Source organism: Cryptotermes secundus, unplaced genomic scaffold (genome assembly GCF_002891405.2).
Source record: "Cryptotermes secundus unplaced genomic scaffold, Csec_1.0 scaffold136, whole genome shotgun sequence".
NCBI lineage: Eukaryota > Metazoa > Arthropoda > Insecta > Blattodea > Kalotermitidae > Cryptotermes > Cryptotermes secundus.
This window is the reverse complement of record NW_019718618.1, coordinates 70,480-91,012: the sequence shown is the minus strand read 5'-3', so window position 1 is coordinate 91,012 and position 20,533 is coordinate 70,480. Positions and strand designations below refer to the sequence as shown.

General features: G+C 40.2%; 2 protein-coding genes across 13 annotated transcripts in view; both read left to right on the top strand.

Moving 5' to 3' along the window:
* LOC111861588 (liprin-beta-1) overlaps window positions 1-15,929 on the top strand; it is a 129,081-nt gene extending 113,152 nt beyond the window's left edge. For 9 of the 12 annotated variants that reach the window (XM_023846328.2, XM_023846314.2, XM_023846320.2 and 6 more), the window contains 8 exons: window positions 674-839; window positions 2,535-2,660; window positions 4,558-4,720; window positions 5,275-5,544; window positions 6,165-6,333; window positions 7,697-7,905; window positions 8,338-8,460; window positions 12,392-14,052. In XM_023846328.2, coding sequence (XP_023702096.1) covers window positions 674-839; window positions 2,535-2,660; window positions 4,558-4,720; window positions 5,275-5,544; window positions 6,165-6,333; window positions 7,697-7,905; window positions 8,338-8,460; window positions 12,392-12,577 — 1,412 coding nt within the window. In that variant the 3' untranslated portion in view covers window positions 12,578-14,052. Of the gene's footprint in view, window positions 1-673; window positions 840-2,534; window positions 2,661-4,557; window positions 4,721-5,274; window positions 5,545-6,164; window positions 6,334-7,696; window positions 7,906-8,337; window positions 8,461-12,391; window positions 15,357-15,409 lie in introns of those variants that run through there. The other 3 variants (XR_004512738.1, XM_033750487.1, XM_033750484.1) reach the window with 3 other exon arrangements.
* Window positions 15,930-16,029: 100 nt separating this feature from the next.
* LOC111861716 (protein O-linked-mannose beta-1,2-N-acetylglucosaminyltransferase 1) overlaps window positions 16,030-20,533 on the top strand; it is a gene marked incomplete at its 3' end in the record, with an annotated part of 74,688 nt that continues 70,184 nt past the window's right edge. The window contains exon 1 of the mRNA XM_033750433.1: window positions 16,030-18,125. The remainder of the gene's footprint in view (window positions 18,126-20,533) is intronic.

Here is a 20,533-nt window from a genome sequence, read left to right as displayed (position 1 = left end):
GTACGTGGTACATGTTGAAGTTCCTGACCCACAGCTTTATGTCTGCAAATTGATGGGTTTATCCATAAGCCATGTCTGTGGCATGTGAGATTTGAGGTTCTCTCTGGGATGTGATGCTAGTTTGATTGAGTGTACCAGTATTTTAGAGGAAATTATTGTCTCCTCTTCAGGCTTGAATAATATGGCGAGAAACCAAGCAGATCAAGCCTAACTCAGAGAAACAGGCCAGATTAGGAACCCTGAGTGAACTCCTGCCTGTTCACAAGATACTGTCCAGTTCTGTGTATACCTCCCTTTGCTCACTCTTGCCTCTGTCCTCCCATCTGTCTGGTTGATCACAAAATGGCCCATTTAAGGACCTTGATTATTTCTATCATCACCCTGCTTCCTGCTTCCGTTGGTTCATTCAGGGCTCGCCCCACAATCTATATCGGCACTATTTGTCCCACGCTCTGCTTGCTTTGCTTGTGTTCTTGCTGGTTGCTCGGTATACTCTTCATATCCTGAAGACAGTCACAGTGTGTTCCTCCAAAATAGTAAAAGTTCCACCAGACTACACAGTGTCACATCTGTGATTCTGCATGGTGTCCAGTTCCTGTTACCTTGTACACATCTTTTGGATATGCACTTTAAATTAAAATTGGTCAGAATTGATTTGTTCAATGATTTACAGCTGAGACAGAACGGGTAGTTATCGAGGATGTGGTGGCATCTCCATCAACGGACGTTGTGACAGAAGAAGAGGTAGACGAAACGACAGGTTCGCTTGGACTTTCACCACAGCCAAGTCCTTCATTCCAAGTTGGCAAGAATAAAGGCATCAAGAAGATATTTGGACGGTGAGTTAATTTTCGGTTTTGATTGGCTTGTTTTAACCACCATCTATTGCCGTGGTCAAGAATGGTGGAGCTGTATGTCTTTGTCTTCATGGTGCATTACTTAATTTATTGGGCATGGGGCAACTTAAACTCTTTTATTTAATGAATCTTTTTCGATTGGCTTATCGTAACATTTCATGTTCAGTATTGTTTTATCTTTACCTGTTCTGTTGTGGATTGTTTGTCGTTCTACATCTGGAAGTCACATGAAACTGTAACACTGATTCATCAGACAAAATGCCATGTGTTTGGCTACTTTTCTGTGTTTTTTATTTATATTTACCACATATTAATATATATATATATTATATATTGTAATGAGTTTTGCCACTGAAGACGCCGTTCAGATTGTTAATTAGTTTATTTAACAGCCTACAAGTCGTAACTACAAATACATATAGGACTCTTGTGGGTTTAGACACTTTACAAACCCTGCACAATATCTCTTCACACTATCTTCAATAGTCTTCACTTATTCACAGTACAACACAGGAGCTATACAAGTGTCACCGTATTATACACTCCCAATACCTTCTCACACTATCGCCTCTAAACACATGTTCCATTCTTGTTCCCGTGACTGCTGTGATATTTCAATTGACTGCTTGTGACGTCTTCACATTCACAATTCACTCCCTACAACTTAACCCAGTGACTGATAGACTTCAACTGTCTTCGGCAGCTGCTACATTTTAACTCTCTCCTTACACATTTCAGTCTCCCTTATAAACCCTCAGTCAGACAGCAGAAAACCCACATCGCTTCAGTGTTGCCTAAATGCAGTGTTTAAAGGCGTTGCTGGGCAATGCTACCAAGAGTTGTTTATTGCTGTGTAGCAACCAGCTCGCTTCCGCTCAGCTCACTGCGGCTCTACTCGGCATGGCATGGAGAAACACCGCTTTCCTTACTGTTGCATAACTTTGCAACCAACCATTTATCAAGGGTCTGTCTTCGTGGTAACTCATTCTACCTCCTGTTGCCCAGCAACGGTTAGACATGTCACACTATGTACCCTCAGAATTCTAAACCTATTTTTGACCCACCCTGTATTCATTCATTCATCAGTAATCTGTCAGACAACAGGTCCATAGTCTCTTCCAAAACAGTTTCTCCACTTAATACGATCTCAAGCTGACTCCTTCAAATAAGAATATCCTCTTCTGTCCCCAAAGTCATCCAGCATCTTCTTACGTCTTCTTCCTCGTCTTCTGGTCACTTCTCGCCGCTCCTCCGGTTTGTTTTGTCTCCAGAGGAAACATCTCACATACATGGTAGCTCTGTTTTTGGAAAGAGACTATCCAGGAAAAGTGATAATGTGGTAGTTTTTCCATTTGCTTTCCACATAGCAGTACAACAGCCGTTCAAACCGCCCTGGTCACGCCTGTTGCTGTACGAACTTGAACCATCTCGAGCATCACTTGCTCTGTGCTTCAAGTCGCTGCTGATGATGATGCTTCCATCATCAGTTTTTGGTTTTTGGTGTCTCTCTTCGTCTTATGCCTACCTTTTGACCTGTGCAGCAAGGGAGGCCGTGCCAGTAGCTACGCTACTGCTGGTATAGGTCTCAGGGTCCTTGGCATATTCAAACCCCCTCACCACGACAAGGTGAGACACCAGTGAGGGGGCACCCTGTATATATACATTTTATTCTTGCAGTATGAAACGTAGTGGTTCTGGTAATTTGGATGATCTCCCTGGGGAAGGAGAATTCAGCCGAGGAGGCATACGAGCTACTGCAGGACCAAGACTTGGTTGGACCAATCAGCCAGTTATAAAACCAAGGTAGGTTAGACTGCTCATGTGACTCAGTCTCTCCTGTACCAGACCTGGAGTTGTGATCTGTGGAAAATACAATAAAGTGTTTCCCTATACGTGTACTGTATTAGTTAAGCTATGTGGCCCAGTCTGTATGGCGACTGGCTGCAGGGTAGATTATAAGTATTCTTAATGCATCGGACAGCGTGACAGTTCTGTAATAAACAAATCAGTACTACTGTATTAGTAATTATTTATTGTGCGGAAGTATTGCTACATGTTGCAACCCTGTCGGGTCATCATCAGGCAATCGGTACATGAATATGTCACTCATTATAGGATTATTTATCAATGTGAATCCAGATCAGTGATTTATAAATTTTCGTTCAGTTTGCATTAAATTTTTAAATGTTAAATTTAAATCATAAATTTCATTTAAAAATAATATAAAAAATATAATTCCGTTTAGCATAAAATAAAATTTATAATTCCTCAGATTATTTTTCTGACATAATGGATTTATGTCGTATAGTATGGGGCTTCCTTAGGAGTCGGCAATATTAATTTTAATTTCATAGTTTTATTTTTCTGACATAATGGATTTATGTCGTATAGTATGGGGCTTCCTTAGGAGTCGGCAATATTAATTTTAATTTCATAGTTNAAAAAATATAATTCCGTTTAGCATAAAATAAAATTTATAATTCCTCAGATTATTTTTCTGACATAATGGATTTATGTCGTATAGTATGGGGCTTCCTTAGGAGTCGGCAATATTCGTTTTAATTTCATAGTATATCTGAAAGCAAATTATCAATACATTATTTCATTTAAAAATTGGTTTGTTTATTATAGAAATGTTGTGTTGACCGAGGCATAAGAATACTATATATGCTAATAGGATGGAATGTAGTGTAATGCAAAATAAAAACAGTAAAGGTAGTTGATTAATTTTCGATTTCTGGCAGTAACAGGCATTTTTCTTTCTTCTCTAGCTTGCTTCTCCCACCTCCATCTTTACCCCACTCTGATCTTGTTTTTAAAGGCATATTGTCACTTGAGCATTGCCATGTGCTGTGTCTAGTAACATCGGGTTTTGAGAAACAGGGTTTGAAGTCAGGGAATCAGCTGCAGTTTAAATGTGATGTAGAACAAACACATTCTGAAATCAGACACTTGCAAGCAAGGTAGATTTCTGGAAGTACATGGAGAGATAGTGCAACACAATACAAACAATTGGAAAAGTGAATTATTTCAGAAGTATAGATAAAATATTCCTATACTCAGTTTTTTATGTGCTGCATGCTCTGTGTGACCGCCTCTGTGGTCTAGTTGTCAGAGTTCCTGGCTACATATCCAGAGGCCTCAGCTTCGATTCCCGGCGCTACTAGATTGTCTGAGAAGTAGTGGATCTGGAACAGGGTCTACTTAGCCTCATGAGGATAATTGAGAAGCCATTTCAAGGAATTAGTGGCTCCGGTCTAGAAAACCGAGATTAACAGTCGTGGGGATCCGTTGGACTGACCACGTGACACCCTCTTATCCCACTAAAGTTGGCACTAATTTTGCCGAGAAGCGGCAGTCACTTGATCAGTATAGTTCGCTTGTGGACTACAGGCCATGGGTTTTTTTTTTTTTCGTACTCTGTGTGCAGCATTCCATTTGTTTGTTGCTTGCATGGTTTACTCTTAAATTCGGTATACAGGGGCAGTGTGATTCTGGAAGAACTCCTAGTAGATCACATGCTGTTACATTCCCCATGATAATACTGTTCATAGTGACCACTATGAACCTCAAATCTGATGAATTTTAAGTCATTTGTATAGTTTCAGGGGCCTCAAACTTTTTTCACATTATGGGAAACTTAAGCTCAAATGGTTTGGGAACCACTGGTATAGATGTTCATATCTGATGGATGTTGTAGGCCAGACCGGCCCTTTGCTGAATGGGACAGTGAAGCCATCTGTGGATGGATGCAAGAACTGGGGCTAGACTGCTATGCAAATGATGCCAAACGATGGGTCAAGACTGGCACGCACCTCTTGCAAGCTTCAAATCATGAGCTCGAAAAGGAACTTGGAATTAAGGTACATAACCTGTATATGTCGAGGAACATAGTTCCTGATGATGTCACTTTTCTGAAGTCATTATAGTAGATCCGTATTTGGAAGTAGTCCCAGACTGGATGAATTATTTATTTTTTTGATTACTGTTTATCACCTGTCAGCAACACTATGGCCCTGGGGTCAGCTCAGCCTGTAACAGAAACAGGAATCTTTCTAGGGGTTAGAGGGCGGCAACTCCCTCTTGATCTCCAGTTACCACCCTTAGCTTAATTTTATGCGTTCTTTTGTTTACATCAGTTAATGAAAGGTATTCTTTGGTCAAAGAAAGATCACAGAGAAATGTGAAGTGCCCAGTTCTTGATGACATGTCTAGTACAGCCTATGCTGAATCTTAACATGTAGGAAATACAGAACAGCTTACCCCATCTTAGAAACACCATTATTCTGTAATGCTGGGCCCAATGGGGTTTGCTGAACCAGAGCATGCATTGGAACAGTTGTCTGATAAGATCCTACATTGAAGGTTAAGGGTTGGGTATTTGGAGAGACTATCAATGCATGAATATCTCCTACAGCATCCAATCCACCGGAAGAAACTGCACCTAGCCCTACTGTCGCAGCAAGGCACAGTGGCGACTCTGGATCCGCATCTTATCCCGGCTGGAGAGCTGGATACAGCGTGGGTATTGCGATGGTTAGATGATGTGGGGTTGCCACAATATAAGGAGACATTTCTGGCTGCCAGAGTTGATGGAAGACTTCTGCATCGGCTGACCATGGATGAACTGGCAGTACTGCATGTGACATCACATCTCCATGTAGCGAGTCTTAGAAGAGGAATCCAGGTATAGAAACAGTTATTTGAATCTTGAAAATAAATTTTGAAAGGCATTTTGTATAGTCACTGACCAGTTGACCAAATCTATCTGTGCTTTATATTATCAAGGTGAATTCTTGTAACTGACTATCTACCCATATCGCAACAGTGTCTCTTAAATTTATTGGCTAGTATGGAAGCATTGAAAATTGCAGGCAAGCGAAAATGTACCTGTTAGTAAGTTTAACAGAAACCAAAGAGTTTTGTCTTCTGAGCTATAATGTTTTGTAATCCACCAATGTTTCAGAAGAACATGTCAACATGTTCTGCCAAAACATCACTTGACTTTCAGTGGACTGCATAACATTGTAATCCAGAAGAAAGCACTGTTCATAATCACCACTGGGGGCAACCTCAAATCCAGTATCAAAAGAAATTATTGTGATAAACATGAGTAATCAGTTATAAGAAATAAGAGTAATATCACCAATAGTTTTTAAGGAACCTCCTGCATCCATCTGTGCCCCTAAAGGTTGAGGTAGCAGGTTCCTTCAGAGCTTCAATAACCACCTACAAGTCTACACAGTATCCTAACCCAAAAGACCACACCTTACATAATTCTTCATTCATGTTTGTCTTACGTTTAAGGTGCTGAGGAATAACAAGTTTGAGCCAAACTGTTTAAAGCGACGGTCCCTACCTGACGATCCACAGCAACCAACAGCGCAGGATGTGGCTCTGTGGACAAATCACCGTGTCATGGAGTGGTTGCGGATTGTGGACCTTGCAGAATATGCCCCAAACCTTCGAGGCTCAGGTAATATGTTCCTTGATTGCATTATGAGCTAAAGTATTCATTTTAATAAGTGGCAGTTACATCGATAGATGAGAAATTATACTGTCCATCGAGTGTGGTGAGTTGCATCCAGTTAGCCTGAGATTTGAAGATCTGATGGCCGTGCCTCTGAAGGTAACTGTCTTCTGACATGTGATGTGATGATATTGATCTGTACCAGACTACATGGCATCATGTCGAGAAGACGCCAATCATCAGTATATTTTATGTTAATGAAATTCATATGTCCTTCTCACACACTTATCAGTGATTTAACAAATTTGACATCTGATAAAACCAATTTTTGAACATGACACTAAAATTTCATGTTACAGATTGTCGTCTTTGGTGAAACAAATAGTCTCGTCAACTGAACTTGTTTAGAAGAGGAATGTCGATGGAATATTAGATTTTTAGATGTTAATACATAAGGATATGCTGATAGAAATAAGCGGTATTTGGACGACAGACAGTCAGATTTTCTTGGAAGGTGTCTATGTTATGCAGATGTTCGACATCATGTTACATGTCACTGCACCTCTCAGTATGTTACTTATCCCAATGCAACAGTCTTAGTCACAGATGACTTCACACTTGCTGTATTTCAAAAACACTGGCAGGTGACTTCGCTAGTGGTTGCCTAGATCTATCAGGAAGTTCACTGATGGGTCTAGGCAACCATTAGCAGAGTCGACTGCTGGTGTTGCTACCAGGCTCGCTGTTCCTGTGCAGAGTGAGCCTGATGGTGTTCATCCTCGGAGACTAGCTCTTTTTCTGCTGTCTTGATGTAGGCATAGCTACAACTGTGGCTAGCGTGTCGGAGGTCCGCATCTTTATACATTGTCACTAGGCAGTGCACGAACCTATGGGCGCTGGAGCTCCTGTGGTCCACAATGATTGGCTAGGGCTTAATTCAATGTGGGTGGCTCCCACAAGTTAAACAAGCATTAGTTTATTACAGTCATCACCAAGGAACCTTAAATCATATGCAGTAACAGAAGAATAAAGATGACTGTCTTCTAGGATCTTACACAATGCAGTCATGTAGATATTTACCAGCATTCTGGAGGAACCCGCTGTCTCCGTCTATAGGGTAGACTAGTCTTCAACACTGATGATGAGGGCAGCAGGTTCCTCCAAAACGTTGCTTATGATCTTCCAGTCTATGTGACATCACAATGCAGGAGATGATAGTGTTCGTACTTACCACCATGAGAACCTTAAATCTTAGTTTGTGATGAAATACTTGTTCTCTCTGTATGGTATTTTCCACCATGAAATGTGAAAATTCTACCCTTATTCCTCCCCTTGCAAGAAAACACTAATGCTATTGCTTTTTGTGAAGGGGTTCATGGAGGTCTGATGGTTCATGAGCCACGTTTCACAGCTGAGCTGCTGGCCAGTTTGCTCTCAATACCACCCAGCAAAACCTTATTGCGACGGCACCTCAATACGCACTTTAAAGAACTCCTGGGACGTGAATGTATCCAAGAGAAAAGGGAAGCTGAGGCCACTTTAGGATATGTTCCTCTTTCTGCAACCACTAAAGTTAAAGTAAGTACTTTACTGTGGAAGTTGTTGTAAAAAAAGAAACATCCTGTGTAACTGTGAGGCTACAGGTGCATCAAATTTCTGTTACTTTTGGAATTGATTTTATGAAACCAAGTGACCATTGAGCAGTGTACCACACTTTGTAAGAGATGCAGGACTGCCCCTAGCTGATGTCACATAAGATTCATGGTGGTCAGCGTGGTGTCAGAGCAGGTTATACTTTGAGTTTCTTCAGTTTCATCCCCCTAGTCATTTTTCTGCCATTGCTCCATACTAGTTTGTCACCACCCTCTGAGATGTACAAGGGCCTTGACCAGGCACCACATTATCACATCTTCATCTTTTAAGTTGGAGGGCTTTATATCTCGCCCTGCACTTCTCTGATTATAGAGTGAGGAAGTTGAAGTTTTGTAACTTTATAAACTATTTGTGCAGGTGACAAAGAAGAGCCAGTTCACACTGAAGCGCAAGAAGTCAAAGTCAGAGTTGGACTTTGGGGACTTGGTGTGCCCTCTGGATCCCAACAAGTCAGGTGAAACACTGCCTCATGGTGATGGCGTAAGTCCAACTAACCTAACCATACTAACCTAGCTAACATAAGCACTGTGCTGCTCAGTTGATCGTATAAGGACAGAGAATTCGTAAACTCACCATTTAAGCAAGGTCTTAGCTTCTTGACATGCTGAAGGGTGTACTGGTACTGAAGCTCCTGAATGTGTTGATGTATTTGCAGAATATACAGGGTGTCCCAGGAAGAAAGGTCAATATTCTGGGAGGTCATAGTATCGGTCATTGTAAGTAAAAAAAATGTATATATACATGTGTCCTATTCCGAACGGTTTCCGAGATAGAGCTATTTCACTGTACACATTACAGACGAGCAACACGCCATGTCCTCACATGAGTTGCACCAAGATAGAGCTATTTCACTGTACAGACGAGCAGCACACCATGTCCTCACATGAGTTGCACTGAGATAGAGCCATTTCGCTGTACTGTACACTTTACACTGTACAGATGAGCAACACACCATGTCCTTACACAAGTTGCACCGAGATAGAGCTATTTCACTGCACTGTACACTTTACAGACGAGCAGCACGCCATGTCCTCACACAAGTTGCACTGAGATAGAGCCATTTCACTGTACTGTACACTTTACACTGTACAGATGAGCACCACACCATGTCCTTACACAGGTTGCACCGAAATTGTGCTATTTCACTGCGCTGTACACTGTACAATTTACAGACGAGCAGCACGCCATGTCCTCACACGAGTTGCACCAAGATAGAGCTATTTCACTGTACAGATGAGCAACCCTCCATGTCCTCACACTGTTGCAAGGTGCATTGATGTTGATGGTGGAATTTTCAAAAAATGTATTTTATTAGGTAAACTGTACCAACATTGTCACTTGAACAATAAGTACCAGTATTAGAAACAGCACGTAATATTTCTTTCTTATCAACAGTTTTGGAACTGTATAGTGAAATAGCTCCATCTCGGAAACCATTCGGAATAGGACACATACATACACAGTTTTTGTTTAGGATGACTGATACTGTGACCTCCCAGAATATTGACCTTTCCTCCTTGTACATTCTGTATAGTGTCCAATGGTGAGATGTTAGAGGAATGATGAATTGGGAAGGACTTGATAGAAGGTGGTCAAGGTCTAATTGGTGTACCTAACATTTGGCTGGAAGAACCAAGAAAAATCACAAAAGACCCTCAGTCAGTGTAGTTGTTTCAGCTAAGATTTGAACCAGGCACCTTCCATATACAGGTCTAGAGCATTACTTTGAGACTGTTCAGTGGTATGTTATTGTTCTTTGATTATTGATTGGAATTTAATGAAAAATGTATTTAAAGAGTGCTGTCTTCTGAGATGCGACACCATGTAGGCTGTGATTGCCTGACAACTTTCAGTGTCATCTCACGTACAAAATTAAGAAAAAATAAAGAAATTACCTGACAGTTAAATGCTAAAACTATGGCACAGACAGACATGACCTCTACAAAGTCATTTAATTTTATTTTGTAAACAGTAACTAAAAATAACAAAGACAAACTAAGGCCTCCTTGTTTCGGAACCTCTTGAACATAAGGTCTGAAATACCTGACAGGTAGTAGTGTGTGAATTGGCTATGTGGGAGTAAGGGAAATATTAATATACTAATATGTGTACCCAAGTAATATACATAATTGTTTTGCTTTCTGCACTGGGGAATCAATTCTACACCTCCTGCATCCATCTCAAGGTTTGGTAACCTAACTGTGATGGTCCACATAACCAGAGTTCAAGCATGTTAACATTTCTGTGGATATAGTGAAAGAGTAACATAATGGTGGGTTAGAAGTTCTGAAATTACATAATTTTGGGTTACCACAGGCACGAATAGTCAAGCGTTGACACGTCACATAAATGTAAGTGATGTGGTGGTCACAAGTAGCACATAACTCTTTCTTTTCATTGTTATGCCTGTTCTGTGAGTGTCGTTAATATTTTGGTGCTGGTGTGTGAAGTGCATTAAGGAGACAATTTACTAATTTTAACTTCATTCATTCTGGTCCATCACGCTAGTCAGTAGTATAGAATGATTTGATTGCATCATCCAGTGTGACTCAGAAGTATATATATATGATGCCTTTACATGTTTCGGTCAGTTGATGACCATCTTCAGAAGGCAAATAACAACACGTTGAAGAAACTACTGTTACATAAACCATATGCTTAACTAATTAAGCACTATGCCATGAAGGTGTATAGGGGAGTGGATGTATAGATCCACATTTTCTTGACCTCAGCACTAGCTGGAGGTGAGTGGTCAGCTTCACACCCTGGCCGCTTTATCCGCGGGGAAAGAGCCCATGGTACCCATTGGATAGAATGTTGGGTGGACCCCAGAACCGGTCTGGATGATGTGGAGAACAGAAAATTCTTGACCCTACCAGGACTCGAAGTCCGACCCCTCAGTCGTCCAGCCCGTAGGCAGTCGCTATACCAACTGCACTACCATAGCTCAGAAGCTAAAATGTGGTGAGTTTATTAGTGTTTTAACTCACCATGCTTTAGCTCAATTTGAAGTCTTTATATATAAAACTTTGGACTACTTTGAACTTGATGTACTGTGATTTATATAATAGTAGTTTCCTCAAGTGTTGTTATTTGCCTTCTGAAGATGGTCATTAATTGACCGAAACATTTAAGGCATCATATATATTGTCGCGTATTGGGGGTATAACGCGACAAATAACTTCACGCCGTATTTTATATAGGGAATCTTATTTCACATTTGCACTTACAATCACCCAAATTACAGATTTACGATTACTGCTATCTGCAGTATCACAAATAGTACACTCCAAATGCCACAAGACAACTGACTAGTTGCTGGCTAACTCGGAACTAACTCTGAGGTAGCTCAAGGACTCACTCGGCGGTAGCTCCAGAACTCGCTGACTGACTGTGAATAGCCTTCGCTGCTCCTTATGTAGCCTTGATCGGACAATTGTTGTCTGGTGCCTTGTTGCTAGCCACGCTGTCCGGAGTTGTTGACTGCTGCCTAGCAACCGCGATATCCCTCGGTGATGTCACCGCTGTTGATTCGCTTTGCATAGCTTCAAGGTCGCGGGGACTCGGCTAACGTCGGCTCCGCTCGGCTCACTTCGGCTCCGCTCGTGACGTCACCGCGCGTTGCGCGTTGCATAGCTACCAGGATGCGGGGTGATTACTCGCCTATTACGCGAGCGCTACGTTACAGCTACGTGCAGCTGGGGAGGTAGGGGTCAACATGTCACAATATGTATATAAATATACTTTTGAGTCACACTGGACAGTGTAATCAAATGATTGCATAGACAATTTACTACTGACTATTTATGTGTGTTGTTCATGGGATATTGTGTTAAGTGACTATAACCTGGACATTAAGATGTCACGATACCGTGCACAGGCGCGAATGCAGAGACTTCTGAATTAATGTTAGATACTGTTTTTGTCAGATTTCGTTAGCCCCAAATTCACTAGCTGTGCTGTGGAAGGGAACTTGTAGGGTCCCAGCAACAAACTTGCTATGGTGTGGCAGGTATCCTCTGACCAGAAAACATTGACCCTGAGCTGTATATGCTCCCTGCAGACATTAACAAAACATGTAAGATTTGAGGTTTTATGGCAGTGACTAAGAAGAAAGCCATCTTCTGGGACGTGGCACCATGTAGAAATTCCTACACGGCGCCACATCCCAGAAGACGGCTTTCTTCATTAACAAAACATGTTTCTTGGTGGAGGCCGTAAAATAGAATGGTGCACACAGATGGCATCCTAGCGGTTCCCACTTCTGTCCCTGCAAACCCACAAGTTAGAACTCAAGAAAACTGACATGGACAGTACAGTTTCTTTGTTAACTGGAAATTAATATTTGTCGAAATTCAGTTGAACTTGCAATGAAATATTGAATCTGTGTTATTTGTTTCTAATTGTTTAGATGACTCAGATGGGGCCACAGGATCCAAAGGTCGTGGTTGTCTCTCGTGAAACAGCTATCAGTTCAGAAGTGGTAAGAAAACAGTGTGCCAGACATCACTGTCAGGATCACTCTGTCATTTGGGTTAATAGTATCTGCCCTCTTAGTGTATCCCATGTCAGAAATGAATTCTACGCTTTTGTCTAGGTGAGCAGAGGCGAGGAAAATGAACAGAAACCCTATCTAGAAGCACTAGACATTTTTATAGCTCAAAATAGCAAAAGGTGAGTGAGCAGGTGTGCTGAAAATAGTGAATAGATTCAGGGTTTGAATAGAATGTTCCCGCATACTGTTACAGTAAAAAGTAAAGTTGTCGCTGTGCTGAATTATTTAAGCATGAAGACGCGGGGGAGTGGCTGTCCAGCCCATAGTCCATCGCTATACTGACTGAGCTATCCTGACTCCTACTGTTTTGGTATAGGATTTGATGTTCTTATGGTAGAGAACATGGACGTCTGTCTTCCAGGGTAGAGACACCCTATAGTCCGATAGGTATTGCCCGGATATTCAGGGTTGAAGTACGAAGCCTGCAAGAATCAGACAGTAAAGAGAGGCAATGCATTTCTCTGAAACGTCAGACTTCTACCCAACCACCCAGCATTGCATCCTGGAAGGCAATACTCTTCATAGTCATTGCTGTGGGAACCTCGAAGCAAAGTTAAATTGAATTATTTTGTTGCAGGACCAGCTCAAATCTGAGTGTAAATTTTCAGAAAGAACCAGCGATGTCTGAAAAAGGACCCATTGGCAAGAACTGGGCAAGAAAATCATTTCTTTACCTGGTTCACATGGCAGGGAGCTATCATATACATTTTGGTAACAGTTGAATCAAACAGCTGTGTTGCAGACTACTTGTATCGAAGCCTGGATCGTTATCATTTGTGTCCTCTTGTAACACACTGCATCAACTGAGACCTTGAAAATATGTATATATATATACTTACATGAGCAGGTATAGTATACACCAGTAATCCTTATTATAAAGAAATGTTCTTCCAAGATAATATGATATAAGATAAGTGGTTTTTATGGACGTAGAGTCCAATGTGAACAGTGTTTCAGCCTGCCAAACATGAATTGCTGTCATCCGTGACATTGAACTGTATGTAATGCCCAGTTAGGTTCATGCATAATGATATCAAAAGAACGAATTTGATTCATATAAAGTTATTTATATTCAGATAATGTACAGGCACTGACTATTACCATGAACAGTCATTAATTTTCATTCAAAAGTGAAGCTGGAAAGTATAATTTGACTTAGAAATTCTTAAAATGACCTTATTAAATATATGGAATCATAAAGATGAAATCCTCAAGAATCTATTCAGTACATGCAACAGCCTTTTCTCTCAACACCAGACCAAAGGCCATAATCCTGCTTCTTATGCAAAGAGCACCATGTTAAAAAACAAACCCAGAGATTGGCTATCCTGTGTTAAGGATTTTCATGGTTTGTGTAAGTCCTGCCAGGCTAATATCAAATTTCAAATTAGGCTGTAACCACTTCCTTCTCCTCCCTTTCCAATTAATTATACTGTCATTTGATGATGACTGCCTATGTGGTCTAGTGCTCAGAGGTCCGGGTTTGATTCCCGGCACTGCCAGATTTTCTGAGAAGTAGTGGGTCTGGAACGGGGTCCATTCAGCCTCGTGAGAGAATGCTGTCTTTACATTTACCATTTCTTGACAGGTATTATTGGTAATAATTTTATAACCATCTGAAATGTGAATGAGCTGGTGTTTGAAGTTCAGTTATTCAGCAGACTTGAGGCTCCTACAGTGGTGGCTTCTGGGATGCGATGCCATGCAGTCTGGTAGAACTTAACTGACATTTCAGAGGAATGAAACAAGTAGAATGGAAAGGTGGAAAGAGAAGAGTAACTGGTACTGGTTGCCTGCTAGGCTTACTCTTCATCCCTGAAGATGGAGGCAGTATGTTCCTCCAAAATACCTGTAAACCTGTACCAGGCTACCTCAAATATCAGATCCTCTTTGCTGGACTGAGTCTGCATCTCACAGTATAGAACCCACTTCCATTCAGTGAGACCACCTTTCCAGGTTTTATAAGGTCTTGATCGTTTCAACCTGGCCCTTCACTGCTACCACCCCAGGGTTAGATTGGGCAGTCAACAAATGGCTGACAGTCCTTGAGCAGAAACTTTAGGACCCTTCCACCAAGATTTCATGAGTAGGATTATAGTACCAAAGCATAACCTAAAATCTACCTCCCTCTTTCCATAGCTGCATCATTGGTAAGCACTGGAAGATTGTGTCTATAGAAACAGACGTGCTTATCAAAACTTAACCTTCTCACATCCTTTTTATCTGGAACATCTCTCCTACCAGCTATGAATTAACTTTTTTGAAAATCTAAGAAGAAAAATGCTTTGGCAGGGGAAGACATAAAACTCCTGCATTCTGTTCCTTTAAACAATCAACTAGAAGAGATGTCAAAGAATGTACAGAGAAAAGGCATAACAACTCGGTACATGGTGGTAATGTGACAGTAAATTGCATAAATTTGGTGCAGGAAGCCTCACAACAGTAGACCTGTACCAGAAATTGTCTACTGTTCTAACTGCTTTTAAAGTTACATGTCTAAATTGTGGTTTAACTGTTCTAATGTTGCTGCAATAGAATTATTTGCTCTAATAATAGCTGGTTTATCTGTTTTATTAATTCCAATAATATCCAGCAGAGGGTAGGAAAGGATTGAGGCATGGTAAAACACTGTTTTGTTTTACATTAATGTTTGACTTCCACTAGTTGTGGTAATTAGTGTGCATAAGCTGTTAGCACTAGCATGGCAGTATGGGTCCATGTATAATTGGTGTTAGTGCCACTTCAAGTATGGGCATCATTTGTGTCACCAATGTGTCTCATCAATATTATCCCATTTTCCTTGTTAAGTCTTCCAGTGGAGGTTTGTGTCTCATCAATATTATCCCATTTTCCTTGTTAAGTCTTCCAGTGGAGGTTTGTTACTGCAAATCATAGAGGTGGCAAAGGTCAAATAAAATGTTGGAGAATAGTTTTTAATACATTTTTGGTAAAGTTTTTGACTCTCATGAATATTTTAAATTGAATTTACTTCATACAGAATCTTCTAAAAGTCTGAGAGTTATCTGAAAACCTGTAATTATTACATTGTGTGTGAGAGGAAGGAAGTTTCAAGACAGTTTAGGTGAAAGGATTGTTCAAATGAAACATGTTTGGGGATTGTTCTGGATGAAGGAGTAGAGGCCATTAAAAATAAGGCTAATGGGCACTGAGATAGCCATCTTTTTGATGCACCAGCTGATAAATCTCCTCCGTGAAGAATTCCTTGGCCTTCTGCTGGAACCACTGCACCACTGCAGTTAGGCCAAATGCATGAACTTGATTCATTTGAACATGCCTTGTATATAAGTACATGCAAGGAATAATATTGACGGTCCTCCAACATTTCAGCAAACATTGCCTTTACATGTTTAGGGTTAATGCATATGGAAGGTTTTGGAAGTCCTTAAACAGAGCTCGTCATAATCACTGAGTCGGAGGTGAAGCCATCATTGGACGAAAGTGAAGATGGCTACTGCAGTGTTTGCTGAAGTGTTGGAGAGCTTTCAGCATCAGGCATGACATGTTCCCAACAGCTAAATTCATACATGAATTCCAGCTGCAAACAAATCAAAAGACAGGAATATTGGACTTGTTTATAAAATTTATATTTTATATCCATTTGTGTACTTTATTTACTCTGTGGACTCTTTCTTTACATAGGGACCAAACCTTAATTAACGTGGCTCAGAAAAAATATGTGCCAGATGTGGTTCATATAGAGGCCTTGTAAGGTAATAAGAATCACGATATAGTGGGTGTGTTAGGCTGCGGATGATTTACAAATAGTTCGTACGCAGTCAGACCGTCAACCACATGGTCAGTTGTATCAAGATGCATTTCCGACTGTCGTGTTGCACAGTGATGTGCAAATTTCCATATTTTTGTTAGAGTTGCAGTCCTGAGAGCAGTTATGTAATTCAAAATCGAGTAACTAGTAACATTCGTTACTCTTTTGGTTTCTCTGCCTTAAATTTTTACTAAAAATATGTAATTGAATTAACTTTAATACCAAGATTACTGCCTTTTAGCGTTTTGACACTGTGTAGTCAATTAGAAAATCATCAGTTTTTCACAGGAGCTTTCTGTTTCCATCTTCAAAGTAGAAGAATTCTTCTAATGGATATGCAAATCTGATATAAGATATACGAGTATATGATAAGTGGATGGATGGAAATATTTGTTGAACATGAAGATGGAAGCAGTAGCTTCCTCCGTAACACTGGTAACTTGTCTACCTTACTACATGGTGTCACATCACAAAAAATGGCAATGCATAGTATAAATCAAATATATTCTTGTGAGATCTTACAAAATGCGACATGCACCACAGTTACCTTCATGAGAATTTTGAGAGGTTTTTTAACTTGTCACTCAGTGCGTAGGTTCGTAATGTGGGATAGAAATATTCTCATATTTGTGGAATGTAGTTTCAGTTGAGCTGAGACAAGTAACAGCTCTACGTGTAAACCTTCGAAAAATAGTTCGTTACACTGTATTTTCTGGGTGAAGCAAAATTTCAAATAGTGAGTTCACAACTAGGCACGAATTTGTGTAATTTTTTATTTTGTGAAGGATTTTATCAATTAACAGAGAGGCAGATGAGAAACACAGGTAGCTTCTCTACAAGATAGTTCAGTTCCCAGGTTGAGAACCACTGACGTAGTAGTGCAGAATTTTAATTGTACCAACTTACCACGTGTAAACAGTGGGAAATAGCCGGGGAGTTTGTGTGTTCCTTAGGTTGGTGTACTGTTACAATCTCAGTAATTGTTTGTGAACATAGCTGCCTTCATTAAATTTCTAAACATACTTTGTAATGTAGTTTAAATTGATGACATTTACGTGAATCGCGTTCATGTCAGTTGGTATTATAAAGTATTAATAATGATTTATTGAAACCAGTTCTATGAAGAGTATTAAGGCAAATTATATATTGTACAGTTTTCATAAAATGACAATAACAACATAACCAAGGTTATATATGTACAAAATGTTTTACAATTGTAATGGAAAATTGTGTGAAATTTGAAAATTTAAAATGTCTACCAATTCTGATCTAAAATCTACAGTACAATAAACCATTTCAGATTTTATGTGGAAGTTCTAAGGTTCATGCGCCTTCAGTTTTGTATTACATTTTATTTCCTTTTGTCTTGATGTCTTACACATCTTGTTTTGTATCATTAATATCCTAAAATATAAAAATAAGAAATGATTATGTTATATTGCTCAATTCATATGTTTCTTGTATGGTGGCTAATTGAAAGTAACAATACAGAACCTGTTGTTCATAAAGTCTCCTGTTCTTGTCATTTCTGTTTTCTAGGTTCACCAAGGATTTGCTGAAGATCTGTTCATGAGTGCAGATTGCATGTCTTGGGTTCGGTAATTCGTCAGAGACGATAAGGGAAACGAATCCATCCCTTTGCCCATGTGTCCCTCAAACCACTAATCCAGCAATGCTAGAATTCAAGTCAGCCAACATCACGGGTGAATGGTTGGCACTTCTTCATATTTATGAGGTCCCGGGTTCAAATCTAGACTTGGAAGTCGGCTGTCGTGATGGAGGTTGTTATGATTTTTATGACAGGTTAGTACCTTGATTAGTCCATGATCATTTCCTTCAAAATCCTTTCTAGTTCGCATCAGTTATCCTACCATTTGTAGCTATTTAGCCTAGATTCTGAGAGCGTCAGAGGAAAGACCATGATAGGAAATACATGGCAGAGGATCCAAATAGCCATGCTCTTCTTCCCCTCTTGCTTGCACAATCTGGTCAATGAATGCTAATGCCCTGATTACATTGGCATGGGTATGGGTCCTGTGGGAGAACCAGTTGTAGAAATTGGGAGATCTAGTCTACATAATTGGAGCAAACATCGGCTCAAATAGAAATATAATTGAAAGTTAAAAGAGTTTTGAATGCTTTTGATATTTTGCAAATGAGTAGACACATCTTACAAAACATAATCAGAATTCAGATGTATTATGTTTCTGGACATTATCCATATATCCATCATCCTGTTTCTATCTAAAACATTGTCCTGTTTTTATTTAAAAACAACGTTTCTGAGACTTGGTTCTGTCTGCAGAGATAGGGACTAGCTGTTTCAGTTGGGCCCAGTGAGTAGGTTTTAAAGGAAGCACCATAGCTCAAGCGGTTAGTCGCTGCTTTCCCACCGTGGCGGCCTGGGTTCGATCCCAGGTCTGGTCAAGTGGGATTTGTGGTGCGCAAAGTGGCACTGGGGCGGGTTTTCTCCAAGTACTTTATTTTCCCCTGCCAATCTTCATTCCACCAAAATCTCCATCATAATCACCCGGGGCAGGTACAGTAGGTCAATCAGTGGCCGTCGTGCCGAGTGGACCCAGCTGGACTCCACCCCTCACTAAGTGGGTAGGTTTTACCTGAAGATGGAGACAGAATCCAGTCTTTGAAACGTGTTTTTAAATAAAAACAGGGCGATAGATAATGTTCAGAAACAATATTTGTATTAATGTGCCATTGTCACAACATTTTAAATCTTAAAATCTGAATATGTGTACTGTGCCATGTTGCAGATTGCTTCCACATATAGTATGTTCCAAATTAGTGATAAGCTATGTGGAAGTAACCATATTTGCATAGGTACTTGGCAGGGTTAATCCTTATTTATATAGTGACACTTTTGTTCAAGAGTTGCACCCCGAAAGATTGAGGCTGCAGGTTCCTACGAAACACCCATATATGGTGTCATGCCAAGTTTATTGTAATTTTAAATTTCACTACCGTGGGAGCCTCAAATCAGATAGCACCATAATCTTTCTGTTTGCTTGTTTAGCACATCTTTGTGCCTAAACATGGAAGCAGTACATTCTTTTGAAACATTGGTCAACTTGTACCAGTCCACAAGGTGTCAGATCTTTTCAAGTTGGTTTCGATAATTTTTACGCACATTTGAAAACTTTGAAGACCAAGTATTAAATTCAGTGTGTCCTCCTATAGCATAAAACTCAAGAACCTTCAAGTGAATGTTCATGAAATTTTGTAGTGGGTAGTTTTACTCAGATTTGTAAATGTACTCAGATTTTTGTTAAAGTAGGATAAATATATTTGATACTCTTTGCTTGCAAACTTATATGGAGTTTTGCATTTATCAGGATTGTAGCTGGCTAAATATTGTAACAAAAAATTTTGCCCGCATAAATTGTGGTGAGAATTGAGTTACACATTTTATGTCCACTGTACTTTTTCAAATAGCCTGATGATCTGTGAGATAAGTAAGAATAGTTTCGCTCAACATCGGTCTTCAGAACACATGCAAAGACTAATGAAAAATAAGCAGCACTTTTCCGAACAGCTGTACCTCAGAAGCCGTTCGGAATAGGACACCATTTTTGCTTAGGATGATCGATAATGTGACGTCCCAGAATATTGACCTTTCCTCCTGAGACACTGTATAAGAGAGCACTGAAAGTTATCATTCACAAATTGAAAATCCTGAGTCAATAACGAATGTGTCAGAATTCTCACGGCATTGACTTAAGAGCGCCATCTTATGAGCTATGATGTCTTGTAATCTGGTATAAGTTCACGGCTGTTTCAGAGGAATGCACCGACTCCATCATTAGGAATTGAAGAATAAGCAAAGCAGCTAGCAAAACATGGGCAATAAGCTATTTACTTGACTTACTCCTCAGTCCTCAAGATGGAGGCAATATGTTGCTTATAAACATCAATAACCTATTGTTCTACACAGTGTCACATCCCAGAAAATAGTACTTTGAAGTAAAGTTGTTTGTGTGCTTAATCAGGTAAGCATCACTACATGAAGACATATGGGAGAGTGGAGGTTTAGCTCCACCATTTTTCACCTCATAGGTGAGCGGTCAGCTTGATTGCCTGGCTGCTTAACCCCCAGGGAAAGAGTTCCCGGTACCCACTGGATAGGAGACTGGGTGGGCCTCGGAGCTGGTGTTGGAGTTTCATATTCTAACTAGTTTGTGAATGCTGTTTGCACT